This window comes from Sebastes umbrosus, chromosome 16, assembly GCF_015220745.1.
Source record: "Sebastes umbrosus isolate fSebUmb1 chromosome 16, fSebUmb1.pri, whole genome shotgun sequence".
Lineage (NCBI taxonomy): Eukaryota > Metazoa > Chordata > Actinopteri > Perciformes > Sebastidae > Sebastes > Sebastes umbrosus.
The window spans coordinates 10262565-10287902 of record NC_051284.1 but is presented as its reverse complement, the minus strand read 5'-3'; the positions used below and the strand labels follow the sequence as shown (position 1 = coordinate 10287902).

The following is a 25338-nucleotide window of genomic DNA, read 5'->3' as shown; positions in this document are numbered from 1 at the left end:
TTGCTCTTTGCTTGTTGCTGTTGTTTTTAAGTTGTTGTTGGTTGTTTTTTTTCGCTTTCCAAGCTTTGTCATAGTTCAGCTTTGGCTTGAGATTTCAATATGAAGTCTCAGAAAGCCTGCTTTACAAACTGAAATTGTGAGGTTTAAAAGGACTGGGAATTTAGGATGCGAGGCAGGGGATCTAATAAAAGACACTTTACAGTTGCATTGTGGGAAATGTAGGATCTTTGGAGTTTGAGCCATACTAGAGACTAAACGTCATCTTATCTCAACCTCTGTTGCTTCAATTGTGACCGTTCTTTTATTTATCTGTCTCTTGTAAGTCCCTAAACTTTCTAGAAGTGCAATACTAAAATGCTGGAGTACCCCAGAACCATAATTCATGTATGGCTATATCTCAAACACTGTCAACCCATCAGTTTCTTTTAGGTGTATTGTCAGTTTTGAAGGAAAATACCATTTTTTATTTATTTTATTGTTAGCTGTTAGCTATAATTAATGATTTAGCTACATTAATATAGTTGAAGTAAAACAATATGTTACATATGGGTTCTATTATAATTTGTGATCTGGTAATCTGGCTATATTCTGGTATTGGAAATTAGATGCACTGTTGCTTTATTGCCACTATGAGGCAGTGTTCATCCATATAATGTGGGTTAAGAGATAATCTGTCCACACACTCTGGTTATTAACTCTGTCAAGAGCCACTAATTCCCTCTTTTCAAGACCATAAAATCCCATTTAACTCTAACAAAAGAAACTGATGAATAATTTGTTCATGCTTACCACTAATCTCCGCTGGTCAAAACATGGTGACCAACGGTGCTCACACAAAGCTATCCTGCAGCGTTGGCTTGGTAGTTAAATGAAGTTGGGAGTGTGCACCATGTCAATAATGCCAGAGGGGAATGCTAGTCTTGAGAAGGCTTATTTAAGCGCATCTCTCTACACCCGTCCCCTTTGTCTACTTTTCAGATTCCGATGTAATCACTCTGTTGACCTCTGAGTTTGAGATTTCAGTCAGTGATGGAACCACAAACGGGAGCAAATTATGGGCTGCCACGCATTTTTGATTGGAATGATAATTCATTCATCAAATGCATTTGGTAAATTTTGGGAGAGAGAAAAAGAAACCAAGGACAGTGAGTTTCAATGCAGGAAAGGAGCCCTCTGCTCGGCAACAAATACGCGGCTCCATTAACCTGTGCAGCGAGACAAATATGAATAAAGCCACTCACTCATTTTCTCAGCATTAACCGGTGTCTAGGTTGGGCATAAATTTGTTTTACACTCAATCCTCAGTATTTTATTGCTCTCCTTGTTACAATTTGGCACAACTCTGTTTGGCAGAGTCAAGCATGTGGAATTAACAGATTATAGTAGGTCTTTTCTACCAGTCCGCATTTGGCACAGCTGTACTCAGGATGCCATTAGACCTCACTAATCTACAGTAAATCCAGCTGTTTGGAGAGAAGAAGCCATAAATGAGAAATTCCAGGTAGAGCTCTCATGTTTGACCTACTCAATTAACTATAGAGACCAAATTTCCTTGACAGAAATAGACTTTCCGCGCCCCCTGCTTCTATATTGTCCCTTTGAAAAACACGGAATATGGTGGAACATATTAAAAATGAATTACTTTTCTCAGATGATCCCTTCAGATAGTGTATTTACAATGTGGGTGAATGGATGTGTGTACTTGTGTTTGTCCTCGTGTAAATAAATCATGTGTATTTTGTCTTTCATACTCCCCTTCAGATTGAAGAATAATCTCAGTTGGACCCCCTCTCCTCTCTCCTCCAGCAGAAACATATTGATTTTTCTTCCCAAACAAACACACCTACTGTAACTATTACCTGTGTTGCAGCTCTAAAAGTCAAGATACGTCTGGCATGCTTCAGTAACTGGCAGATTTACTAGCAGAAGAGTGCACTCTTTTGTCTCAAGCCTCTCAGTGAAGCGTGGTTGTAGCTGCCAACAAAGAAATGTAAAAGGAATGCACCTGCAGGAGTTCAGAGAGACAGTTTGGTTTACAGTGCTACACTGATGCGGTGGTAATTCTCCCTTGGAAGTATTTTTTGTGCAGAATAAACTCAATACAATGTTACTGCTAACTGAGCCTCAGATTGAAGCTAGTGGTGGTGTTGTCTAATATGCCCCTGGGGACGTATTAGCCTGTTGCACTCTTGTATCTGAGCTTGCACTCTTGTATCTGAGCTTGTCATCTCCTATGAATTCTGGTACTGCAGGATTTTTTGAGAGCCATTCTCCTGAGTGATTCATTCAGTGGGTGATGATGTAAGCTCAGAGAAACTCAATATACAATGGACCCGATACAATACAAAGGTTTTGGCACCAACATCCAAATAATATTTTTTTTATATCTTAGTTTGAGGATGAGGATCACTTAACAGCAACGTTATAATATAAATCAGGATGTTATCAAATATTTACCAAATAACACTAAAGTTATTATTAAAATTGAGGTTTGACCCGAGCATTAATTGAATAAAAATATCATTTGTGGGTATGATTGTGGTTGCTATAAACTGGTTAGCCTATCTCACTAAACATATACTGTTTCCTTGCATCGTCTAAAAAACACTCTGCAGAAAGTGGGACTATAAAAGAGAAATTTAAACAGAATTGTTGTTTGTTGACCGTATCTCGTCCCCCTTTTTTTTTTTAAGATGATTTTTGGCCTTTTCTGGCCTTTATTGGATAGGCAGAGAGGGGACGACGTTCAGCAAAGAGCCACAAGTTGGATTCGAAACTTAGGCCGCTGCGGCTTTGGCACATACCGGGGTGCCCCATAAACATGTATTTTGAATCATGCACAAAAAAAGATCAATGTAACATGAATTGCTCTTGGATGAATGGAAGAGTTTCTTCTTCAGGACTGTGAAATTAGGCATCTTTAGCTTGGTTTCAACCAAAAGTTCCCAGGACTTGCCTATACAGGACTGTCTACTCCACACTGTAGACTCTACAGTCTAGATCTCCCTGACTTTGTATTTTTTTCATCAGGGAAACCCCTCTCCTCCAGATGTCAAGCAGGGACTCCTTGGCTTTCGTTTTTTTTTTAAATGACTCACTGACAGTGTGTCTTTTTGTTGAGAAAGGATCTTCACAGCCTTACAACACTAGGGCAGAACATGTGGTTACGTCCAGTAGAGGGAATAGGATGCAATTTATCAGAAATAATATTATATTAAGTGGGTATGTAACAAAATCAGAGCATCTTGCTTGAAACAGACATTGAAAGGCCATTTTTAAATAAAAGTTAGTTCTTCTTAAAGCTGTAGTGGGTAGAAATGGAGCAAATATGATTGCATATGATGCATGAGACAGGTAGTCTGAAAAAAATAATGTGCCTTTATGTCCTCCGGTGTCCTCTGGTGCTCCTAATGGCATCTGCAAGATTTCACAGACCAGAGGAAAACAACCAATCAGAGCTGAGCTGGAGCCTTGCCGTCTCTGAGCAGCTGTCAATCACTCACGAACTCCGATCAAACGGTCAAACTAGGCACCGCTGATCAAATATGAATCAATATTCTGTTATTGTAATGCCTATTTCTCGCATAAAATATTTTCAGAAACATCTTGTAGTGTACTATTTAGCTGTAAAATTAGAAAGTTTGTGACCCGGCAGCCATGCTGAGATCAGTTGAGGAAATACCAAGCACCCGCCCACCAGCCGAAACACACAGCCAATAGGAATGCTCTCTCTCTCTCTGAAATGACCTGTGATTGGTCAAAGTCTCCCGTCACGGGCTAGATTTTTTAAAGCCTGAAAACAGAGCCATGAGGAGGTGCAGAAGTCTAGTTTTCTCTCAGGACACTTGAATTACAATATGCTGAAAGGTTATTATAGAATTTTTTGCCCAATGATGCCAAAAATATACTGCCAACTGAAGCTTTAATATGATGCATAACATGAATTTAGCTGCTTTACAATTCAATTCAATTTCAATTCAATTTGCTTTATTGACTGCATGACTGTCAGGTGAACAATATTGCCAAAGCGTCAATTCAATAATAAATAAAAATAAAAAAAGAACAAAATAAAAACAAAAACATATATATACATATATACAATTCATTAAGCAAATTACAATATATAGATATTTAAAAAGAACATGCATGTAAATGAAAGAAAACAATAAAGAAGTAATTCATGTTTGTTGTGTCAATAAAACAAACAAACAAATAAAAAACAATTAATAACAATATATTGCAATATCAAAGGATAAATGTAAAAAACAACAACAAAAAAAACATCCCATGAAGTAGAGGAGTAAATAAAAGACAGAGTGTGAGTTACATCTGTTATGTGTTGTTGTTGTGGTTGTCTCTTAGGCTGTGACATGCACTGTCATATCCTGCAGCTTCTATGGCGATGACACTATTTTCTCCAAGTAGATGTTGTATTTTATTTTGATCAGAGAGAGAATCAAAATCTTGGAGTTTACATTTAATTTTTGTAAAGAATTGTTTTCCTTATTTCTTCATATGTGCTACATTGTAGCAGGAAATGTTGCTCTGTCTCCACCTGTCTCTGTGGACAGAGCTGACACAACCTGAAAAGGTGAAAGTCAACTAATTGAAGTATAGTTCCACCCTGAAATCTATTTGTGGTCATCATGACATTAGCCTACTGACATTCCCACTAGAATAGACGATGCATTAAAGAAGCCCAATAATAAAGAAGAAGCCATGTGGCTGAATTAAACATGAGTCACACTTTAAAGTGCTGAAGTCTAGTTTTCTCTCAGAACCCTTGAATTACAATATGCTGAAAGGTTATTATGGAATTTTTGGCCAAATGATGCAAAAACCTTTCTGCAAAAACTGAAGCTTTAATATGATGCATAACAACATATATCAAACTGAAAAATGTTTTCAGAAAAAGACATCTTGAAGTGTACTGTTTAACTGTAAAATGAGAAAGTTAGTGACCCGCCAGCCATGTTGAGATCAGTTGAGGAAATACCAAGGAGCACTCTCACTTTGAAATGACCTGTGATTGGCCAAAGTCTCCCATCACAGGCTATAGATTTCTTTAAAGTGCAGAAGTCTTGAATTACAATATGCTGAAAGGTTATTATGGATTTTTTTTTGCCAAATGATGCCAAAAACTTGCTTTAAATATGAATTTAGCTGCTTTATGTATCAACCTGAAAAGGTGAAAGTCAACTGAATTGAAGTATAGTTCCACCCTCCAATCTATCTATGGTCATCATGACATTAGCCTACTGACATTCCCACTAGAATAGACGATGCATTAAAGAAGCCATGTGGCTGAATGAAACATGAGTCCAACTTTAAAGTGCATAAGTCTACTTTTCTCTCAGAACACTTGAATTACAATATGCTGAAAGGTTATTATGGAATTTTTTTACCAAATGATGCAAAAAACTTTCTTGCTTTAATATGATGCATAACATGAATTTAGCTGATTAATATATCAACCTGAAAAAAATGTTTTCAGACACATCTTGTAATAGTTTCCACCCTCCAATCTATTTGTGGTCATCAATAGACGATGCATTTAGAAGCCTAATAATAAAGAAGAAGCCATGTGGCTGAATGAAACATGAGTCCAACTTTAAAGTGCATAAGTCTACTTTTCTCTCAGAACACTTGAATTACAATATGCTGAAAGGTTATTATGGAATTTTTTTACCAAATGATGCAAAAAACTTTCTTGCTTTAATATGATGCATAACATGAATTTAGTTGATTTATATATCAACCTGAAAAAAATGTTTTCAGAAATATCTTGTAGTAGTTTCCACCCTCCAATCTATTTGTGGTCATCAATAGACAATGCATTTAGAAGCCTAATAATAAAGAAGAAGCCATGTGGCTGAATGAAACATGAGTCCAACTTTAAAGTGCATAAGTCTACTTTTCTCTCAGAACACTTGAATTACAATATGCTGAAAGGTTATTATGGAATTTTTTTACCAAATGATGCAAAAAACTTTCTTGCTTTAATATGATGCATAACATGAATTTAGCTGATTTATATATCAACCTGAAAAAAATGTTTTCAGAAACATCTTGTAGTAGTTTCCACCCTCCAATCTATTTGTGGTCATCAATAGACAATGCATTTAGAAGCCTAATAATAAAGAAGAAGCCATGTGGCTGAATGAAACATGAGTCCAACTTTAAAGTGCATAAGTCTACTTTTCTCTCAGAACACTTGAATTACAATATGCTGAAAGGTTATTATGGAATTTTTTGACCAAATGATGCAAAAAACTTTCTTGCTTTAATATGATGCATAACATGAATTTAGCTGATTTATATATCAACCTGAAAAAAATGTTTTCAGAAACATCTTGTAGTAGTTTCCACCCTCCAATCTATTTGTGGTCATCAATAGACAATGCATTTAGAAGCCTAATAATAAAGAAGAAGCCATGTGGCTGAATGAAACATGAGTCCAACTTTAAAGTGCATAAGTCTACTTTTCTCTCAGAACACTTGAATTACAATATGCTGAAAGGTTATTATGGAATTTTTTGACCAAATGATGCAAAAAACTTTCTTGCTTTAATATGATGCATAACATGAATTTAGCTGATTTATATATCAACCTGAAAAAAATGTTTTCAGAAATATCTTGTAGTAGTTTCCACCCTCCAATCTATTTGTGGTCATCAATAGACAATGCATTTAGAAGCCTAATAATAAAGAAGAAGCCATGTGGCTGAATGAAACATTAGTCCAACTTTAAAGTGCATAAGTCTACTTTTCTCTCAGAACACTTGAATTACAATATGCTGAAAGGTTATTATGGAATTTTTTTACCAAATGATGCAAAAAACTTTCTTGCTTTAATATGATGCATAACATGAATTTAGCTGATTTATATATCAACCTGAAAAAAATGTTTTCAGAAACATCTTGTAGTAGTTTCCACCCTCCAATCTATTTGTGGTCATCAATAGAATTTAGAAGCCTAATAATAAAGAAGAAGCCATGTGGCTGAATTAAACATGAGAGGGTCTGTCCAGCACCGTGATGTGACTACCAAATCATGTGTCACTAAAAGCAGCAGCAGCAGCAGCAGCAGCAGTGGGAGTAAAGCTGAGTGAAGCTGCACCGTGTGTTAACAGGAACAACACCGAGCTGCTGCTGCTGCTGCTGCTGCTGCTGCTGCAACAACCTCTCTACTCCACACAAACCGGCGTCACACGCGCATTATCCGGCTAATTTACATACAAAACACCGCCCAGAGGGGGACGAACATGATAATCTACCATCGACTACTGAAAGCTAGAGCCGTGAGGAGGAGGAGGGGAGAAGAGAAAAGAAACAGCTGAAACAAAGTTTACGGTTTAGAGCGCTGCTGTTTTAAACCCACCGAGCAGGAGCGGCGAGACACTAACCGGACATTGTGGCGCGTCGTCGGGCTCTTTGGACCCACTTTAGGAGCACGATATGGACGCTTTGAAATCCGCTGGAAGGGCGATTATACGGAGCCCCAGTATCGCCAAACAGTCGTGGGCTGCGGGCAGACATAAAAGTGAGTATTCAGTTGTTTTAATACATTACACACGGAGGCGTTAGCTTGCAGCGAGTGTTGGCTAAATGTGCTGCTCGTGTGGAGACAACTCCGCCTGTCAAGCTACAGTTTGCCGCGGGTAGCTGTCAGTGTCTGGGGCTGTTTGGTTCACATGAAACACGACTACTTTGAGGTTAAATGTTTATGTTTTTTAACTTGACACTTGAAGTGACAGCAGCTCGTAAACTGACTCCTGTTGAAGCCTAGAAAGCGGACACAATGTCGTGACAAAAAGTTTGTGAAACCTCGTCTGCCACGTCACTCTGTCGGCTGACTGATAGGGGTTGTGAAATGTACAACAAGAGGCTGAGCTGGGGTGATAAAACACTGTGATGTGATGTGTAATGTGTGGTGGACTGGGAGGAAGAAGAAGAATAAGAAGAAGAAGAAGTCACTGAGAGTGAAAAAGGCACGAAAAACATGAGTGGTCGTCTTCCCTGGCTGGCAAGGCTGCTGTACTATCCTAGCAACGCACTGTTGCTAGGCGATATAGTATGTGAAACAAAAAAAAATGAGAGGCTGTGCAAAGGAGTGGTTGCAGAGACTGAGTCTCTACAGGGGAGCCTATAGTTCATCCTAGTGCCAAGAATTAGGGGTTTATAAGATAAGATATTCCTTTATTAGTCCAGCAAAGGGGATAGTGCAAAAAGATGCATCAGCTAAAACAGTAAAAAAAAAAAGAGCTAAACAAAGTGTAACACAAATATGAACCATTTAAATAGAAGGAAGTATAAAATAGGAGCAGTATATACAGTATTGATAATAAACTGACTATTAACACAATTGCACAAGTGGAAAATGATATTGCATAGTGAGAATTATTAGGTTTTACTTGATATTTCCATATGATGCATGGCAAAAATGAGAGGCTGTGCAAAGGAGTGGTTGCAGAGACTTAAATCTTTACAGAGGGGAGACTATAGTTCATCCTAGTGCCAAGCTCGAATTAGGGGTTTATAAGATAAGATAAGATAAGATAAGATAAGATATTCCTTTTATTAGTCCAGCAAAGGGGATAGTGCAACAAGATGCATCAGCTAACACAGTAAAAAAAATAGCTAAACAAAGTGTAACACGAATATGAACCATTTAAATAGAAGGAAGTATAAAAATAGGAGCAGTATATACAGTATTGATAATAAACTGACTATTAACACAATTGCACAAAATGATATTGCACAGTGAGAATTATTATTAGGTTTTACTTGGTATTTCCATATGATGCATGGCAAAAATGAGAGGCTGTGCAAAGGAGTGGTTGCAGAGACTACATCTTTACAGGGGTGCCTATAGTTCATCCCAGTGCCAAGCTCGAATTAGGGGTTTATAAGATAAGATAAGATATTCCTTTTTTAGTCCCGCAGTGGGGAAATTTGCAGTGTACAGCAGCAAAGGGGATAGTGCAAAAAACAAGATGCATCAGCTAACACAGTAAAAAAAAAAGAGCTAAACAAAGTGTAACAAAATATGAACCATTTAAATAGAAGGAGGTATAAAAATAGGAGCAGTATATACAATATTGACAATAAACAGACTATTAACAAAATTGCACAAAATTATATTGCACAGTGAGATTTATTATTAGGTTTTTACTTGGTATTTTGACATATGATGCATGGCTTCAACTGCTGTTACTGCTTTTTACCCTCCAATGATCATGATCACACTGCTAGCATGGCTGTCACATGCAGTTCTGAGCTGCCCTTTTATGTTTGCTTACACAAAGGGGGTCCCCTACCCCCCCCTTTTTATTTCATAGACAATGGAGCAGTTGGCAGCAAGATGTCACACGTGCCAGACAGTGCAATCGATTCTTTGTTTTGGTCCACTGGTGGGTGTGTGGGGGGGGGGCTGATGCACGATGCACAATCAGCATGGTCCATCCACATCTGTCCAGGGCTAACAACCAATCAGTCCCTATACTGCTGGAAGCTCAGGCTGATGTTTGCCACGACTCTACATTCACATCTGTGGCACAATCTCCCCTCCTGTGACTGTCAACCATTTAATATCACATAATTTCTTCACCAGGGATGCACCGACCCGGCTTTTTCAGTCCCGATACTGATAGCGATACCTGGGCTTTGGGTGTCAGCCGATACCGAGTATCGATCCAATACCAGAGTTTAATTGATTAGGTGTTTTCCTTACTGTGTGAAAGTGACTAGGATCATTGTTTTATGTGTAAAGCTGGGGACACACCAAGCCGCTGTCAAAGAACTAGTGGCGAGGAAGGCCACCCGTTGAGTCGCCTCAAGTCGCCTTTGTCTTGGCCAAAAAGTTGCACTCGAACACACTGCAAAGACGACAGGCGACGGCCAACTACCACGTACGTTTTGCGCTCACGTGGGAGGAAATAACTCTCCACACCAGCAGGTGGCGGTAGTCCGTATTCGTCATTCAAAAAGGGAAACCGGAAGACCGAGGGCGGCAGATATAAAAGCCGTTGTTATGATACGTACATGAAATAAAGCGGCGTTTGTCGACCATTTTCACACCACTCTCACTCTCCACTTAGCTTCATTCCAGAAGGCCATGTTGTTGTGAAAATAGGAACGATCAGATGAGATGAAGATGAAAAATGAGAAGAGCCTTGACTTTACTTGTTTTCTTGCTTTCCTCACTTCCGTTTCTCTTCTCATACACTGAAGCTGAATCGCCAATCAGAGTGAGATTCTCTCACTGACGAGCTCTGCCGGCTCCACCCCCGGCGGGAAAACTTCCAACACGGGCAGACTAGAGCCGGCGGTGCGGGACACACCGAAAAAACTCGGCCGACGGACGCTCACCAACGGCCCCAAACTGGCCGACCGCCGGCTTGGTGTGTCAGGGCCTTTAGGCGTCATCAGGCTTGACTTAAACACTTTCCTAACTTTGTAAACCAAAATGTAATAAATACAAATTTACTGAATTGTTATTTATTATTCAAATAATAAATCATGCACCAGCAACTTGGTAAAAAAATCTTCAACATGCAGGTGTAAACCTTTTCAATACAGCAACAAATTGGCCAAAACTTAAACAGGAATTCAAATACTTGATATAAAGTATATGGTATATAAACATATAGATCGGCCCCATTGTCACCGGTACCTGATCCGTTATTTGAGTCAGTATCAGTGCTTCCCCATTCTTCACCCATATTGCTTATTCATCAGAGCTTCCTGTTTTGTGTCTGTGATCAAGTAACTGTTCGTCTTCCTTTTTTTTTCTGTCTGTTGGGATAATTACAAGTTTAACCGCGTTTCAGTTGGCACCAGTGAACTGCAGAGTCACGAAGAAGAGAGCAACATGTCTCATCTTGTTGTGTTTCTGATTTTCTGTCTTCTCAGCATGAGATGTGTGCAGATGCCATTGTAATTTACACCACGGTATACAAATTCTAGTAATTCTTTTTAATAGCGTTCCTTCTGGCTTGGGTTGTATTTTCTAGATTTAGACAGGTCCATAATTTGAGGCAAAGTTTTGCCACATGTCTCCAGTAAGATTGTCTCCCTGCTTCCTGTGGTTGGTCAAAGCAGCCAGACTTCTCTTTGGCATCCATCAGCACTGCATTCCTTTTTTTCTCCCACTTGCATTGTTTTCACAAAACTGGCTCGTGTCTCTGTAATGATCGCTGCATGTCAACATTTAAAGTAGGCTAACATTAGCACCTGTTTCCCTTGAGTCTGCACGGGCAAGAATGTGTCCTCTATGTCATTTCCTGCATGGTTTCTAAACAGCTCAGTTGCTTGTTGGCAGTCTGCTGAGCTGACAAAATGTTCTTCTGCGCTGAATACATTCAAATAGTTCCCATTTTAAGGAGGGGAGAAATGGTATGTAACATCAACCGTATTTTTAGATCATGAAGGCCCTGTTTTTTTTGTTGCCAATCTGACAAGTGTGGGAGGCAGAAAATCCCTGTCTGCTTTGAAGAGAGACAGTTCCCTCCCACGTGCCTGGTCAAGGAGCTGTCTTCTGTGGCGTTGTCAATATTGAAGCAGCTATACATATCACATATCAGGATGTCAGTGGACACATGCAGATGGCTAATGGGGTGCATATTATTTTTAAACCATTTGGGCTGCATCATTATAACACCCAGATGTGTGATCCAAAGTTGTTGATACTGCGAACGTAGATGGTAGTTGGTGTAGCCGTTGACTAATTTGCATATAGTACATTATTCAGATAGCGTCACCGCAGTGACAGAAGTCTGGGTTGGTGTTAAATTATACATCTGTAGCTATAATTTAAATGGCATAATAGTTAATGACAGACACAGTAGGCCTTTAATTGCCTTTTTACCTGAAGACGGTGTGTGTGGTCCCACTTGGCCGGTTGGTGCTCTGTCCCCTGCACAAAGTCACCCAAAGGGTGCCGGAAATGGTGTAATGGAGATTGCTTCCTGCTGGATTCCTTTATGGAGTTGTAAAGCCCTTGCTGATTTATAGCCCTGTTTAGATCTTCTGTATCTGTAAGCCTCTGTGTGTGTGTGTGTGTGGAGTCACGTATGAATAGTGTGGATAGGAGTGCACAATCATGCTTTCTTTGTCACTGTTTCTCCTAGAGGATAATATTTAATCCTGCTGGGAAATGGATGTTTGACTTTCTCCGCTGACACAGCAGGAAAAATAGGATACTTAAAACATCACAATTGTTATTATCACACCAGTAACTGGCACAGGCTAAGTTGAGCAGTAAATTGCAGTATGATGAATTTGTGAGGCAGTCTATTTTCATCTGTTATTCTCCGCGCTATATTGCATTCAGTTGCCCGTGATTAGAAAAATGCACATCTATTCCCATGTGTTATTATTACAGAGTAAACACTATCTCCCTTTCTGTGTAAACTGCAGAAATCGCTCCAAAAGAGATCTTATAATTAAAAAGAAACACATTTATGGCAGACACAAAATTAGAAGTCTCACTAAGATTGTTTTTTTTTTTTTTTTATTATTATTCAAGGAAATAGACAGAACATCTCTTATTTGACCCATTTCTTTGAAAGACTATGCCATTCTGTGAAGCCAGAAGGGAAGTCTGGGCAGGAAGCACTGTGACTAACCAGTTCACCTTCCTGGTAAGAAATAATTGATGTAATCTCCTTCAGCCATATGTGGAGACATATGGTCAGTGTGCTAGTTCACAGAACTTTAGCTTCATTGTCAGTAAGAGATCTTGGTGACTAAATAAACGCCATCTGAGACTTTTACAGCAAGGGGAAAGCCCACAAATCCCACTAACCATTATGTTATTGGTCATCCAGTGTCCACAGCAATTATAAGTCCTTCCCTTTTTAACATGTTCTGAGCAAGTGGGTTAATAATACTAGATATTACTACAGGCATGGTAAGACCATGACTTCACTGCTCCTAAACCATGAGCAAGACATTGTTGGGCACCTCCAGCAGTAGCCTTCTGTTTCTCTAATTTGTCAGTCAAGCTGTGGAGGTTTATGGATGTCTTTTGGGTGTTTGGTCAAGCTTCCCCTTCCTCCACTCTTGGTGAGCATGTAATTCAGGTAAGACATGCTCTTTTTAAGCACCAAACTCCCCAAAAAAATCTCTTTTGTTCTGCCAGTGGTAGTGAAATCTTATGAAACCTGACATGGGGGGTATTTTTTTTTTGAACGGAATATTCCTTTACCGCTCATCGACCTGTCTTTCTCGCCTCCACCTGTATGTCTGCCACTGCTGCCAAGATTCCAATTTGAAACACGTCTCTGCAATCGAAGCACATACAAAATATTGGAGTAAGGATGCCGAGAAGAGATTTGCGGTGGAGCTGACCTGCACTCACCTCCGAAATCTCAGGGACTCATTACGCAAATCTGCGGGTCCTTTGTGTCAAACTGGTTCAACAAGAAGGATACTCATCAGCCCTTGGGGCGATGTGTGACTAATGGCACGTTTCCACCAGTTCAGTTCGTTACACATTGTAACGGTTATTTTTGCGTTTCCATTAGCAAAAGTTGTGGATGGTACCAATAGAACTACTCCATTTTTGGTACCAAAAAGTTTCAGAGACTTTGTTTCCTGCATTCTGTTGACTTTTAAAGAATGAAAATAACAAAATAATAAGTACACTGCAACAGCATTTTTTGTTAAATAGGCCTACTTTTCATTCTCAGGAAAGAAAACTGAATAATTCACCCCTCTGGTTTAAACTTGTGTGAATCTCTGGTATAAACTAGGCTAATATTCATCAGTTTCCATTCATTCATTCATTTTTTTGGGCCCTGCTTTAGTATTTCTTTCTCTCAGTACTCCATTTCTTTCTCCTTCTCTCACTCACTGAAGGCCCTTTCAGACACAACGTGACAACGGCACCACTGCGCTCTGAAACCTGTTATTTCCAGTGGTTTGCACCACGCCACGACGGCTTTGCTGTGAAGTGCGGCGAGCGCAGCTCAAACCACACCAAGGTGTCGCAAGCAGTTCTCCTCCGCTGGTAAAAGACACGTATTGTCGTCCGGGTGGAAACAGTAGGGCTTATACACGCTGTACAGCGCCAGAAACGGGTCAAGATAACAAAACGGGAAAAAAAAAGGTGTGAAAATTTGGCATTAACGGGAGAAATGTGTGAAAATTGTGACCCTGGGAGGAAACAGGAGAGGGCAATGAAAAAAGGTAAAATTGGGAGCGTTGGCAAGTATGCCAAAAGTGAGTCGAGTCGAGCACATACATATACATATACATATACATATACATATATATATATATACCATTCCCCAGTTTACACTCGCATCCTTATTTGCCATTATCATTTGAGTTGCAGTAGAAAGTAGCTCCTCCTGGTTAGCGTGTCTGTGCACAGGGTGCTTTAAGGATCAGTTTCATAACCCTGCTTCTTGTTGAGAGTACATTCTGGCCTCAGCTGGTCATCATCAGCTGTAATCCCTGACTGGCATGACCACTCACTTCTCCTCCCTCTCCCTCTCCTCCCTTTCCTTCTTTGAGTGGATTTAGCCAATACTGAAAGACACGTGTCTCAATGTTATGACTATAAGTCTCTTATCCTCTGCAAATCCTCTCCGTCACCCAACTGGAATTGTTTTGTACTGTCATCAAATTGATAGCTACACAGTCATGCAACATTTCCTTTATATTATTGGGAATGATAGATATTAAAGAATATCATACGCCTGCTGGTGTAGACAATGAAATAAGAGGAGCGCCCAAGGACGCAGAGAAAAGAGGTCACAGGCTGCTGGACATAAAGGATCCCCTCACTGACTGTTCATCTTACTTACTGTATCGATTACTCCTTTAGTGAACCGGCCCTCTAGTTTATGTCTCTGTGGTCATTTGCATGTAATGTTGTTGGTGTATTTGTGTACGTCACGCAGAGAGGCTTTGACCTGGGTTTCCGATAGTATGTAAAACATTTCCTCTATCCTTTCCACACGAGCTGAAGAACAATAGTACTGGATCAGTCTTTGTACCAGGCGGGGACAGACAATGACAATCGCCCCATGTGTAGTAACACACTTTTTTCCCTTTGACTAACACTCCGTCTTTTCTCTTCTTAACAATGCTCTATCTCAGCCTTTTACCCGTAATGGCGGTGTGTCTTTTTAAGAAGTGGTGATGATGGTGCTTATCTCTGACCTACACTGACATCAGCAGCCCGAACAGAACACAGTGTTACATATACATTCAGTACATAACACAGCTACATGAGCCACAGGAGATAGTCTGCAATAGAGATGTAGGACTTAACTATTTTTTGTGGCATAGTTAGAGGTTGTCCAAGGCTCTCTCTCAACAAGCTCTGTGCTTTGTCTCTGTGTATCCCTGCAGGCATCTTTCCTCATCTGAGTCGGCAGTTTCTAAATTAGCCCAAAGAGTCCTGATGAGAATCTAATAATGCTGGAATAAGTCTTTTTTTTTTTTTGCACGTGTCTTGTTGCTGTGAGATAAGAGGAGGTCATCGCACCACAGGCCCAGGTCAGCTGAGGGCTGAAGATACATGAGCAAAATGTTGCTTTGGTGACTGGTTGCAGTTACACCATATTGGGAACTATTAATCTTTTAGATACTCCTTTTGTTTTCAAAAGGCTGTTAGTGATTTGTCTTATAGCACAAGTGGTAATATTTTGTCAACAAAGTCCATGAAAAGACCAAAACAAACGATGGATCCTACCTGATATATATCTTCTTTCTCTGTGCCATAGACTTTTATATTGTTGTCCAAAAACTATTACAAATACAACAGTGAGTCTTTGCACTGGGTGACATTTTCCTTCATTATGATGAACACAATAGAGTGGTGCAGGGATGATGTATTTTTGAAGGCCAGCCCGGAAGTTAGAATTGCACAGGTTCCCTCAACAAAAGGCCAATGGGATTTTTTCATTAGTTTTTGGATTATTGCAGAAAATAAGCTCTGTGGCAAATAAACGTTTTGTTCCGTAAAATAATCTCCACAAAAGAACACCACTTTTGTGATTTTTGAGGCGTAAATGCAAAGTTGGCATGATTATGTTAAGTAGTTTAATTTAGCCACTTGTTAGCAACCAACTTTTTTAAAACACATAAAGGCTTCAAAATTCACGAGTAGGACATTTACTGACATATTTTATATCGTAGAACAAAACGTTCAGCTTGTGTTAACCAGACTAAATAAAAACATTACATTTTTTCATTTAGGACTCATTCCTGTGCCACTCTATAGTTTATTTTGTGTCAATTCCAAATACACCGTCCTGCTGCTGGAAATACTAGCTCACCAGAAATGTGTATCAATCCGCTGCTGAAAATAGTCCATGACAAATGCACTGTTTGCATGTTTGCTAAAAACTACAGTGCCCAGCTGTCTATGGAAATTCTTAAGACTTTCAGAGATTGTTGGTCTGCTGTCTGCACCGGACCATGACGAGCTTGTCTTTTACATCACATGGTTCCCTCCCATTCCAGTTTAGTTGGGTTGAGAATTGCACATGATTTGCACATGGACACACAAAGCAGCTCCGGAGAGCAGATAACGTTACCTCTGTCCATAGTTAAACACTGATCCTCTGAGAGGACCACATAAGGCAGCCAGAGTACACACCTTTTCCCAATATCCCAGGGTGACGCACATCTCCAACCAAAGCAAGAACTGAGACCCTGTTGTTTGCCAGGTTTCGGTGTTTGTTTCCCTGTGCAAATGTGTTTAAGAACAGAAGCCCCAGTGGAGATGTATTCATTAATCTTGTTGTGAAGTGAAGGTATGCAGATCTGCAGGACTGTGTCCAGCCCAGTGGGCTTCCTCCGGTGTCTGAGAAGTGAACCCAATGTGGAAGTGCCTTAAACTTGCGTTCTTTCTAACAGCCAGCAAGAGGCGACTCCTCTGGTTGCAAAAAGAAGTCTGCTTGTAGAGAAGTCTAGGAGAAAATGAGCCTACTTCTCACTTGATTTATTACCTCAGTAAATATTGTAAACATGAGTTTATGGTCTCAATCGCTAGTTTCAAGTCTTCTTCAATACAGCATGATGTTCATTTAGTAAATTATGGTCCCATTTAGAGTTAAATAGACCATAAAGCAGGAGATGCTTTAGGGCGTGGCGACCTTGTGATTGACAGGTTGCTACCACGGTGTTGTCTGTGCGTTTCATTAGTATTTATTTATTTTTGTGGGCACCCGTAGTTATATAGGTAGGTAGGCAGGTAGGACCAGCATGCACCTGGATGGGCTTATGTTTTTTTTACCAGAACAAGAGAGGCAGCGACATCCTTGTTTTCTTTGTACGTCGTTTGCTTGCTTTTTTGGATAAATAAATCATTAGAAACACAAACATTTTGCACGGACAGTGGACTCTTTTGCCTGCGTAAACCACATGGTGTGTCAGTGGCCCTTTTGGTTTTGGATTTTAACGACAAATTGCCACTACAGAGTGTTTTCAGTTCATGAAAATTAATTATAACATTTTTTTGTCGCCTGAAAATGTCTTATTCAGCGTTTGGTTGTACTCAGCTCCACCCTCACTTCTGGTTGCAAATAACCAAGATGTCGACGGCCAAAAACCCAAACTCAAAACCAATGGGTGACGTCACAGTGGACTACATCCACTTCTTATGTACAGTCTATGGTCCAGCCAGACACAGCCATTCGCAGTTTGGGATCCAGAAGGCTCAGATGATTCTCTCCTCTCATTCTTTCACTGATGCAAATGCAACCCCAACACAGAGAGCTCTCAATGCTCAGAAGCTCTTTTTCAAAGCTCAACAAAGGGGAAAGTGTTGATGCAGCAGCAGGCTCGACTCGTGGAGCCTGCTAGAGCTGTGGAGTGGCGACGGTGCTTTGACTGTTGACCTGAAAGTATTTATTTGTGTTTGTATGTTAAACCAGGCTGGGTCACACTGCTGCTAGTTCCCCTTTTCCCCTTCCCTAGAATCCCCAAATAATCATTCATGACAGTCTCGGCTGAATATATAACTGCTGCAACCTTTCAACACTTACTCATGTACTCACAGCTTCACTGGTATCACTTGTAGGATGATGTCAGTAACAAGGATGTGGAAGGATTTTCCCAGATACTGCTAGAACATTAACTCCTACTGTTGTGATAGTTTATCACCGTGTAGGTCTGACTCACCAGACTCATGTCACCTGCTCAGCTGCCAGGTTTTGGTTGAGAAATGTGTCACTGATTTCGAGGAAGAGTGGGCATTTTCATCTTTAATTTGCCTCCGACTGGGCTTGTATTTAGAGATGCATTTTCAAGCTGAGAAACACCATTAAATGTTGGCTGGATGCAAGCTAGTTCACAGTGATAAAACGACTAAGTTGTCTGGATGGCTCTGTGGTGATTTGTGTTTTTTATGCCAGTATCGCTGCATGCACATCTCCCTCTCTGCCAGCCCCAGAGTATTAACTTCATTATTTAGCCTGCATTCACAGCATAGCGGAGCGCTCCTACTGTTTCCACGGTGATTAAACCGCTGCATCTCCCTAATTGTCCGTTACATTTGTTGTGCGTACTTACGTATGCGAATTTATGATGGGAATGTCGACTGCCTTCATTTGCATATTACTGGTTTTTGACTTTACTTCATGATTATCTCACTTCCCTTTTCTCTTTTATCTGCAGTTTCTTCATTTATGAATGTCTCGCTGCCTCCGCCTGTCTCGTCTCCCTCCCTCCCCCCTCTGACTGTCCGTCTGTCGTCTTCCCTTCTTAAAGCGGAGGCAAGGCCAGGAAGAGCAGATCCTCTCTCCTCATTACTGTCACTGTTCCTGGCTGTTGACAGGGAGAGCGATTGTGATCCTGTCTGACCCTCCCCTGTCCAAATCGCCTGCTTCACTTCCTCCGTTGGCTTTGACCAAAACACCCACCACCACCACATCCACCACCCGTTCTCATGCTCTAATGCTGCACAGGCTCAGCCCTCAAATCCCTTTTGATTATAATTCCCAAGACCTCGGTGCTGTCTTGCCTCTCCAGATCTCTTGTTGCATCAAAAGGGCCCAACTGCCTCTGTAGTTTTAGCTTCATTAAAACTTCATGCAAAGTCCCGGCTTACCCATAGACTCAAATGATCGGATCTTAAAGAAGAAGCTAAGACCTTTTCAAGAGCGTTTTCTGCCACTACAGTCTTGTGTAACCACCAGAGGAGTCTGATGGCCGCGGCCTGGTGTGACACTCGGAGCTCACGCGACAACAGATCTGTCTGGATTTCTGCTCACAGGTTCATTGAACCACACAGCTCCAATGACCTGCCTGCATTTTGGGCACTGTTGGTAGTACACAGTACAGCCTGCAGTAACTGTTAAATACTGGTGTCCTTTTCCACATCAGAGAAATGTCTAGCAAAACATACATACTGTATATGGCGAAGGCCCAGTCTTTAATAATACATCCACCAAGGAGGTTATGTTTTCGGATTGGTTCATTGTTTGTCTATTTTAGGACTACAACTATAATGATTATTTTCATTCTCGAGTTATCTGTTGATTATTTTCTTGATTAATCAAATTAGTTGTTTGGTCTATAAATGTCAGAAAATGGTGAAAAAATATCTATCAGTGTTTCCCAAACAGCCCGAGATGACGTCCTCAAATGTCTTGATTCTTCCATAAGAGGAGTAAAGAAACTAGAAAATCAGAGAATTTTGCCTTTTTCTTTTCTTTAAAAGTTACTCAAACTGATTAATGGATTATCAAAATAGTTGGAGATTAATTTAATAGTTGACAACTAATTGATTTTATTGATTAATCTATGAAGCTCTCGTCTGTTTGTCAGCAGGATTAGGGAAAAACTACTGGCGCGATTTTCAAGAACATTGGTGGAAGAGGCCAAGGAACAACATATAACATTTTGGAAAGGGTCCGAATCACGGGGCGACTGCACAAATAATTTTTCGCTTTCGTCAACATTGCGAGATAGGGCTTGGCCTTGGCGGAGGTCTGCGCTCTGAGTACCCTTCTAGTTCTTTACGTTTTTGCGATTTTTTTTTTATTTTTCATTTTTTTTATTGGTGGTTACAATATTTAAATACCACAGATTTGAAGAACTTGAAATGTGTGTTAAACCTATTGTGGTTACAACATTTAAATACCACAGATTTGAAGAACTTGAAATATGTCTTAAACCTATTGTGACATTCTCATGCAATCTAAAATGCCATCAGACACATTGTCTGCGAAGAAGAAGAAGAAGAAATTGCTTTAATAACCTAGCTCTTATTACAATCGATTACAGTAACATTTGATCCAGAAGTCTGATGTTGGTATATTATTAAACCTTTCTGCTTAAAACACTCTGCTCAGTTGACAGTGTGATATAGATATGTTAAAGGTTTGTAGACTTGCACTACAGTTTAGATGAAGTGAACTGCTGAGCGAGAAAGTAGCTCCATGTATTTTCTTTGTTCCACTCGTCTCCTCCTGACCGAGCCTTGTCGGTGGAGTGTTGAGACTTGTCTGAGGCGTTAGGAGACAGAGGGGATGGGAGCAGGTTTCCATCTGACAGGCAGAGTGGACTTCACTCTGGCTGTGTGATTACAGGCTGATTATGCTTCAATGAGTGGCTGCCAATGGGTTTTGTGTCAATGGTTATGAGTATGACACACAGCTACCCTAACCAGAGCGGTTTATTAATAAACACAGACGAGGAAAATAACTTTTGGAGACTTCCTGATAGTTGCGGACTTCTTGTCTTGGACAGATAGAATTTCTTATGTTTAGAGTGGTTAACATGAAACATAACTTAGGGTTACTATTTTCCCATCTGAGAGCTAAGAAATATAAATCTTAATTTGACCTTCAGACAAACTAATTTGGCAGCAACAAATATTATATTTCGATTCTGAGAGACCAACATCTGTCTTACAAAAGTTATTATGTCTTATGTACCAAATAGGTACGTCACGTGAGGAAATTTTCCCCACCGCCTGATAAACTTGTGACAACACCGGTGTTACCGATTACACCAGACATTTTACAAGAAAAGAAGTGGTCACAACCGGCGCAGTTGTGACCACTTTGTCCTCCGCACGGCATTTCCTCATTAACATAATGGTTCTCTTATAGCATTGGATTTAAATCCGAAATATTGCCAAATAGGTGCTTTTGCTTTTCGCTTTGACACTAAATCCTCCGCCATCGTCTCGTTTGTCAACTCTCTCTCATGAGTGTGAAATCTGACTCCTGCTACTGTGTGCCCTAGACTCCGTACGGAGCCGACACTATCATGTCCTATGTAAGAAAACACTTCCGAGACATTGGTACCACCAGTAAAACACCGAACTGTTTTCTGTTACAAGACCTGTCTCCTAGGGATGATGATGAACCGGCCGATCAACTTGGAAGTGGCTTGCTTGCTGCTGAAAACACATTGTTACAACTTCCAACCAGTCAGCCTTCATCTTCATCATCTACATCATTTTTAAATCTCCCAGCGTGCAGTGTGAATATTATACATATTCATTGTTACCCTGTATGTCCAAGCTTATCTGATGAACTTGTATATGAAGTTTATTTTCTGGTTTTCCCTTAGGCCCGAGTGTTTTTGTTTCACACTAAAGCCCAACAACAGAGCGAAAGCGATTGTCACTGTTCTGTTCGAGGGCTATGATGTAACAAATTCTTTATTTAGACCAGTGTTTCCCTGATGAGATTAGTCTCATCTGAGACTTAATCCAAGGTTGACAGATGCCGTGAGTGGTAAATTCTTATTTGTCAATCCCCCATCATTTGGCGGTCAACCAGCAGATATTTGTTTTGTTCCTGTTCACTGAGTCTTCTTCCATAACACATATTTCTCTCGTCTGGCACGAGCATCTCTGTTGTAGTGTGGTTAATATTTATGTGTTGGTTTTCTGTGTTTTAGAGGTGGTGAGCTGGGCAGCTGTAAAAGGTTTTTACAGAGAATCTGGGTGCAGGCACCAGAACCAGAACAACACCGAATGAACCCCACCGGTTCATTATACACATATACCGTGAAGATAATTGGCTAAACAAACCCTCGCTTGTCTTACACTCACTGATGCAGTTGCTGCCCTCTACCTGCCTCTCCAAAATCCTATCCCCTTCCGCTCAGCAAACATCAGCGCTCCCTCGCCGGCTCTCTCCGGCTTATTTACAGGCAGCGTCACCCAGGCGAGCAGCGCTCACTGACCGGCCACAGCTCCAGCGTAGCCGAGAAGCCTTTTGAAGTTTGCTCTAATCAGCACCGCAGCTGCAGAGAGCTGCTGTGGTGGGGGCTGATGCTGGAGGTGGTGTTGGGTGGGGGGTTGGTTGTGTGAATGCAAATGTGACCAATATGAAAATGGATTATTATTCCATTCAAAGCAGCACTCTGGGTATGTGCACCAGCCTAAAAATAGCTCTGGTTCATCAGTTTTTGAAGAAAGCAAGCTGTTGTTTCATTGCTTTTAAAATGTCACTGTTTTTTTTTGCATAATATTCATAAAGTATTTCAGTCAGGCTGGAGATTCCCCATCACCTGCGTCGTCTAGTCCTACAGTAGCTTCCTCTGGATCTCTTGGGATGGGGGAGGCATTAGTATGGGCAGTTGCTTGCATCTAAGGCTCGCTTCTGATATCTCCGCTGGACCAGCGCAAGCCTGCAGCTGAGTGTGTTATGTGAATGACATCCCTCCTAAGCCTTGAATCATTCAGAGCATTTTCAAAGCGCTTCTTACAGATTGTTGAAATTCAGCGAAGCCTTGCCTTTTGTAAACACTGAAAAATCTATGGACTCTGGTTCACCGTTGCTTTTACAAACCTGAGCTAGCAGCACTAAAGGTTAGAAATGTCACGCCAGCTGAGGTTGAGCTGAGGTTTATCCCCGTCATGTTTGTGTAACTGTCTGCAAATGTCCTAAGTGGCTACGCCTCATAATGGACACTCATAGGACCACTTGGTAACTTGATTTAGGTCGTGAACAGGAGCTAATGATTCCTCGCCGCGGGTTATATTACAGTGAGGGTGTTACTTATCCAGGCACTAATGTAACCGCAGGATCAGCAGAGATCGACAGCCTGATGTGTTCCCCACACTTAGGAGCTCAAAGACCTTGACCTTGGAGTGGGTGTTCACTTCAGACTCACCCATTACTTAAGTATGGGTTCGGTTAGAGCTGCATTTAGACAATTATAAACCCTTCTCTATAACCACTCACAGTTGGCTTGGTTTGGCTGGCGAAGAAAGGAATATTATAGGTTGGCCTCTGCCACAGTTTCCAAGTGGTTCTCTAAAACCATATGGGTTCTTAAGCCAAGTGATAGTGTTCACAAGTTATAAAGGCCTTTAAATAACTTTCACTTACTGGGCTGACTGCTGGCCAGATGAATAGTATCGTGTAGTTCTAACATCTGGAAGTTAGTCTTTTATTTTACATTTGTTTGGTACATTTTTTTAAATGGAAGATAATGTAAACTGGAAATGCTAATCAATAACTATTTCATCATTAAAAGGTAAAGCTATTGAGCGCTAGCAGATTAATACATTTTCATTATCAACTAGAGCTGCAACGATTAATCGATTAGTTGTCAACTATTAAAGTAATCACCAACTATTTTGACAATCAGTTAATCGGTTTGAGTATTTTAACAAAAAGTTAAAATTCTCTTATTCCGGCTTCTTACATGTGAATATGTTCTGGTGTCTTTACTCCTATATGACAGTAAACTGAATATCTTTGAGTTGTGGACAAAACAAGACTTGTGAGGATGTCATGTTTGGCTTTGGAAAACAACATTTTTCACAATTTTATGACATTTTATAGACCAACAACTATTCGATTAATCAAGAAAATAATCGACAGTGAAAATAATTGTTAGTTGCAGCCCAATTATCAATTAATCTGCCGATTGTTTTCAATTGGTATATAAATTATCAGAAAATAGACAAAAATGTCTCTATCACAATTTCTCAGTGTTGGGCACTGGTGTTGACACATTTAAATGTCTTGTTTGGTCTGTCCAAAAAGCCAAAACCCAAAAGTATTCAGTTTACTATCATCTAAGACCAACAAAAACAGCAACTTTCACATTTGAGAAGCTGGAACTGGTGGATTTATTTTTGCATTTTTGCTTAAAAAATTGTGGCCAGTAATTTTCTGTCTATCTCCATAGAAAACTTATTTTTTGGGTTAGCCCAACCCATGACAGAATTATAAAGCACATGAGCAGGACCTTTTTACCATTCATAGCTGCCTGCCTGCACATCTCCTTGGACAAAAACATGGTGGCAGAGACCACGGGATTCTATTTAGATCACCCTGAAGATACTGGGTGACATTAAGACCACCCAGAGTGAGGGCGTGATGTTGTTCATTGTGTTTTCTGATGGAGCTTTTAGAGGAGACAATTGAATCTCTCTTCCCCCTCTCACTGTCACACACACACCTCGTAGTGGCAAGTCCATAAACCCTTTATGAGCTTCAAGGAGAAGTTAGCATGTTTATTGGTGGAGCAAATGGCTGAATACTGAAGAAGCATTTTGTTGTGTGCTTGTGTGAACTTTGACTCTGTTTTCCGCAATTTGAAAGCTGCTGATCTAGTGTGGACTGTCAGCATAATTCTAGCATGGGTTTTAATGATTCGGTGTTGTTTGGAAGGCAGGTCAGTTCACACAAGTTGTTCCTTCCTCTTTCACCGCTCCATCTCTGGAGTGTAGTCCTGTGACCTGGCACCCCCCGGCTATCTTCACACTGATATAATATGAAGAGAAGTACATTGCCTTGAGCAGCTCACCCAGCGATTCCTCTAATAAAAGAAATAAAAAAAAACACAACCTCAGAGTTTCATTCTACAGACAAAATTTACAATATTGAGTCCTGAATAAGTGTCATTGTCTCGTATGCTGGAGGAGATTATCTTTTATGAATGACTTCGCCAGTAGTAGTTGGCAGGATTGTTAATGAGTTCTGGCAAACAGCCAGTCACGAGGGAGCAGTTTTATCTCTTGAACCTGTATTTGACACCTAGTTTAAAACCATGAACATGTGTTTATTCCAAACACCACCACAGATGTCTGATTTTTAGGTTAAATTGCAGATAAGCACCTGTATCCTTTAACCTAACCAAGTCAGCTGTGAAACCGCTGTCAAAAAAGCTGTGAAAAACTCATGTAGCATCAGTGACTATAGCTTCCTCTAAACACTTCCTGCGTCACAATAACTGCCTCTTCTCTTGACTTTAATTGTGAAGCAGCTGCAGCAAGTGTTTTGTACTTAGCCTCAGAGTCCTCAAAGGCCTCTGACCATATGTTTGCTGATTAAAAAGCATCTCTTGCTCATTGTGGGTCAGAATAGCCAGAAAAGCATGCTGACTTGCATACTGCAA

General features: G+C 40.4%; 1 protein-coding gene across 2 annotated transcripts in view; it reads left to right on the top strand.

Annotated features, from left to right (window-relative positions):
• The first annotated feature begins 7128 nt into the window (after window positions 1-7128).
• ldlrap1b (low density lipoprotein receptor adaptor protein 1b) overlaps window positions 7129-25338 on the top strand; it is a 42995-nt gene continuing 24785 nt past the window's right edge. The window contains exon 1 of one of the 2 annotated variants that reach the window (XM_037746307.1): window positions 7129-7543. In XM_037746307.1, the coding sequence (XP_037602235.1) occupies window positions 7459-7543 (85 nt within the window). In that variant the 5' untranslated portion in view covers window positions 7129-7458. The remainder of the gene's footprint in view (window positions 7544-25338) is intronic. The other variant, XM_037746306.1, reaches the window with a different exon arrangement.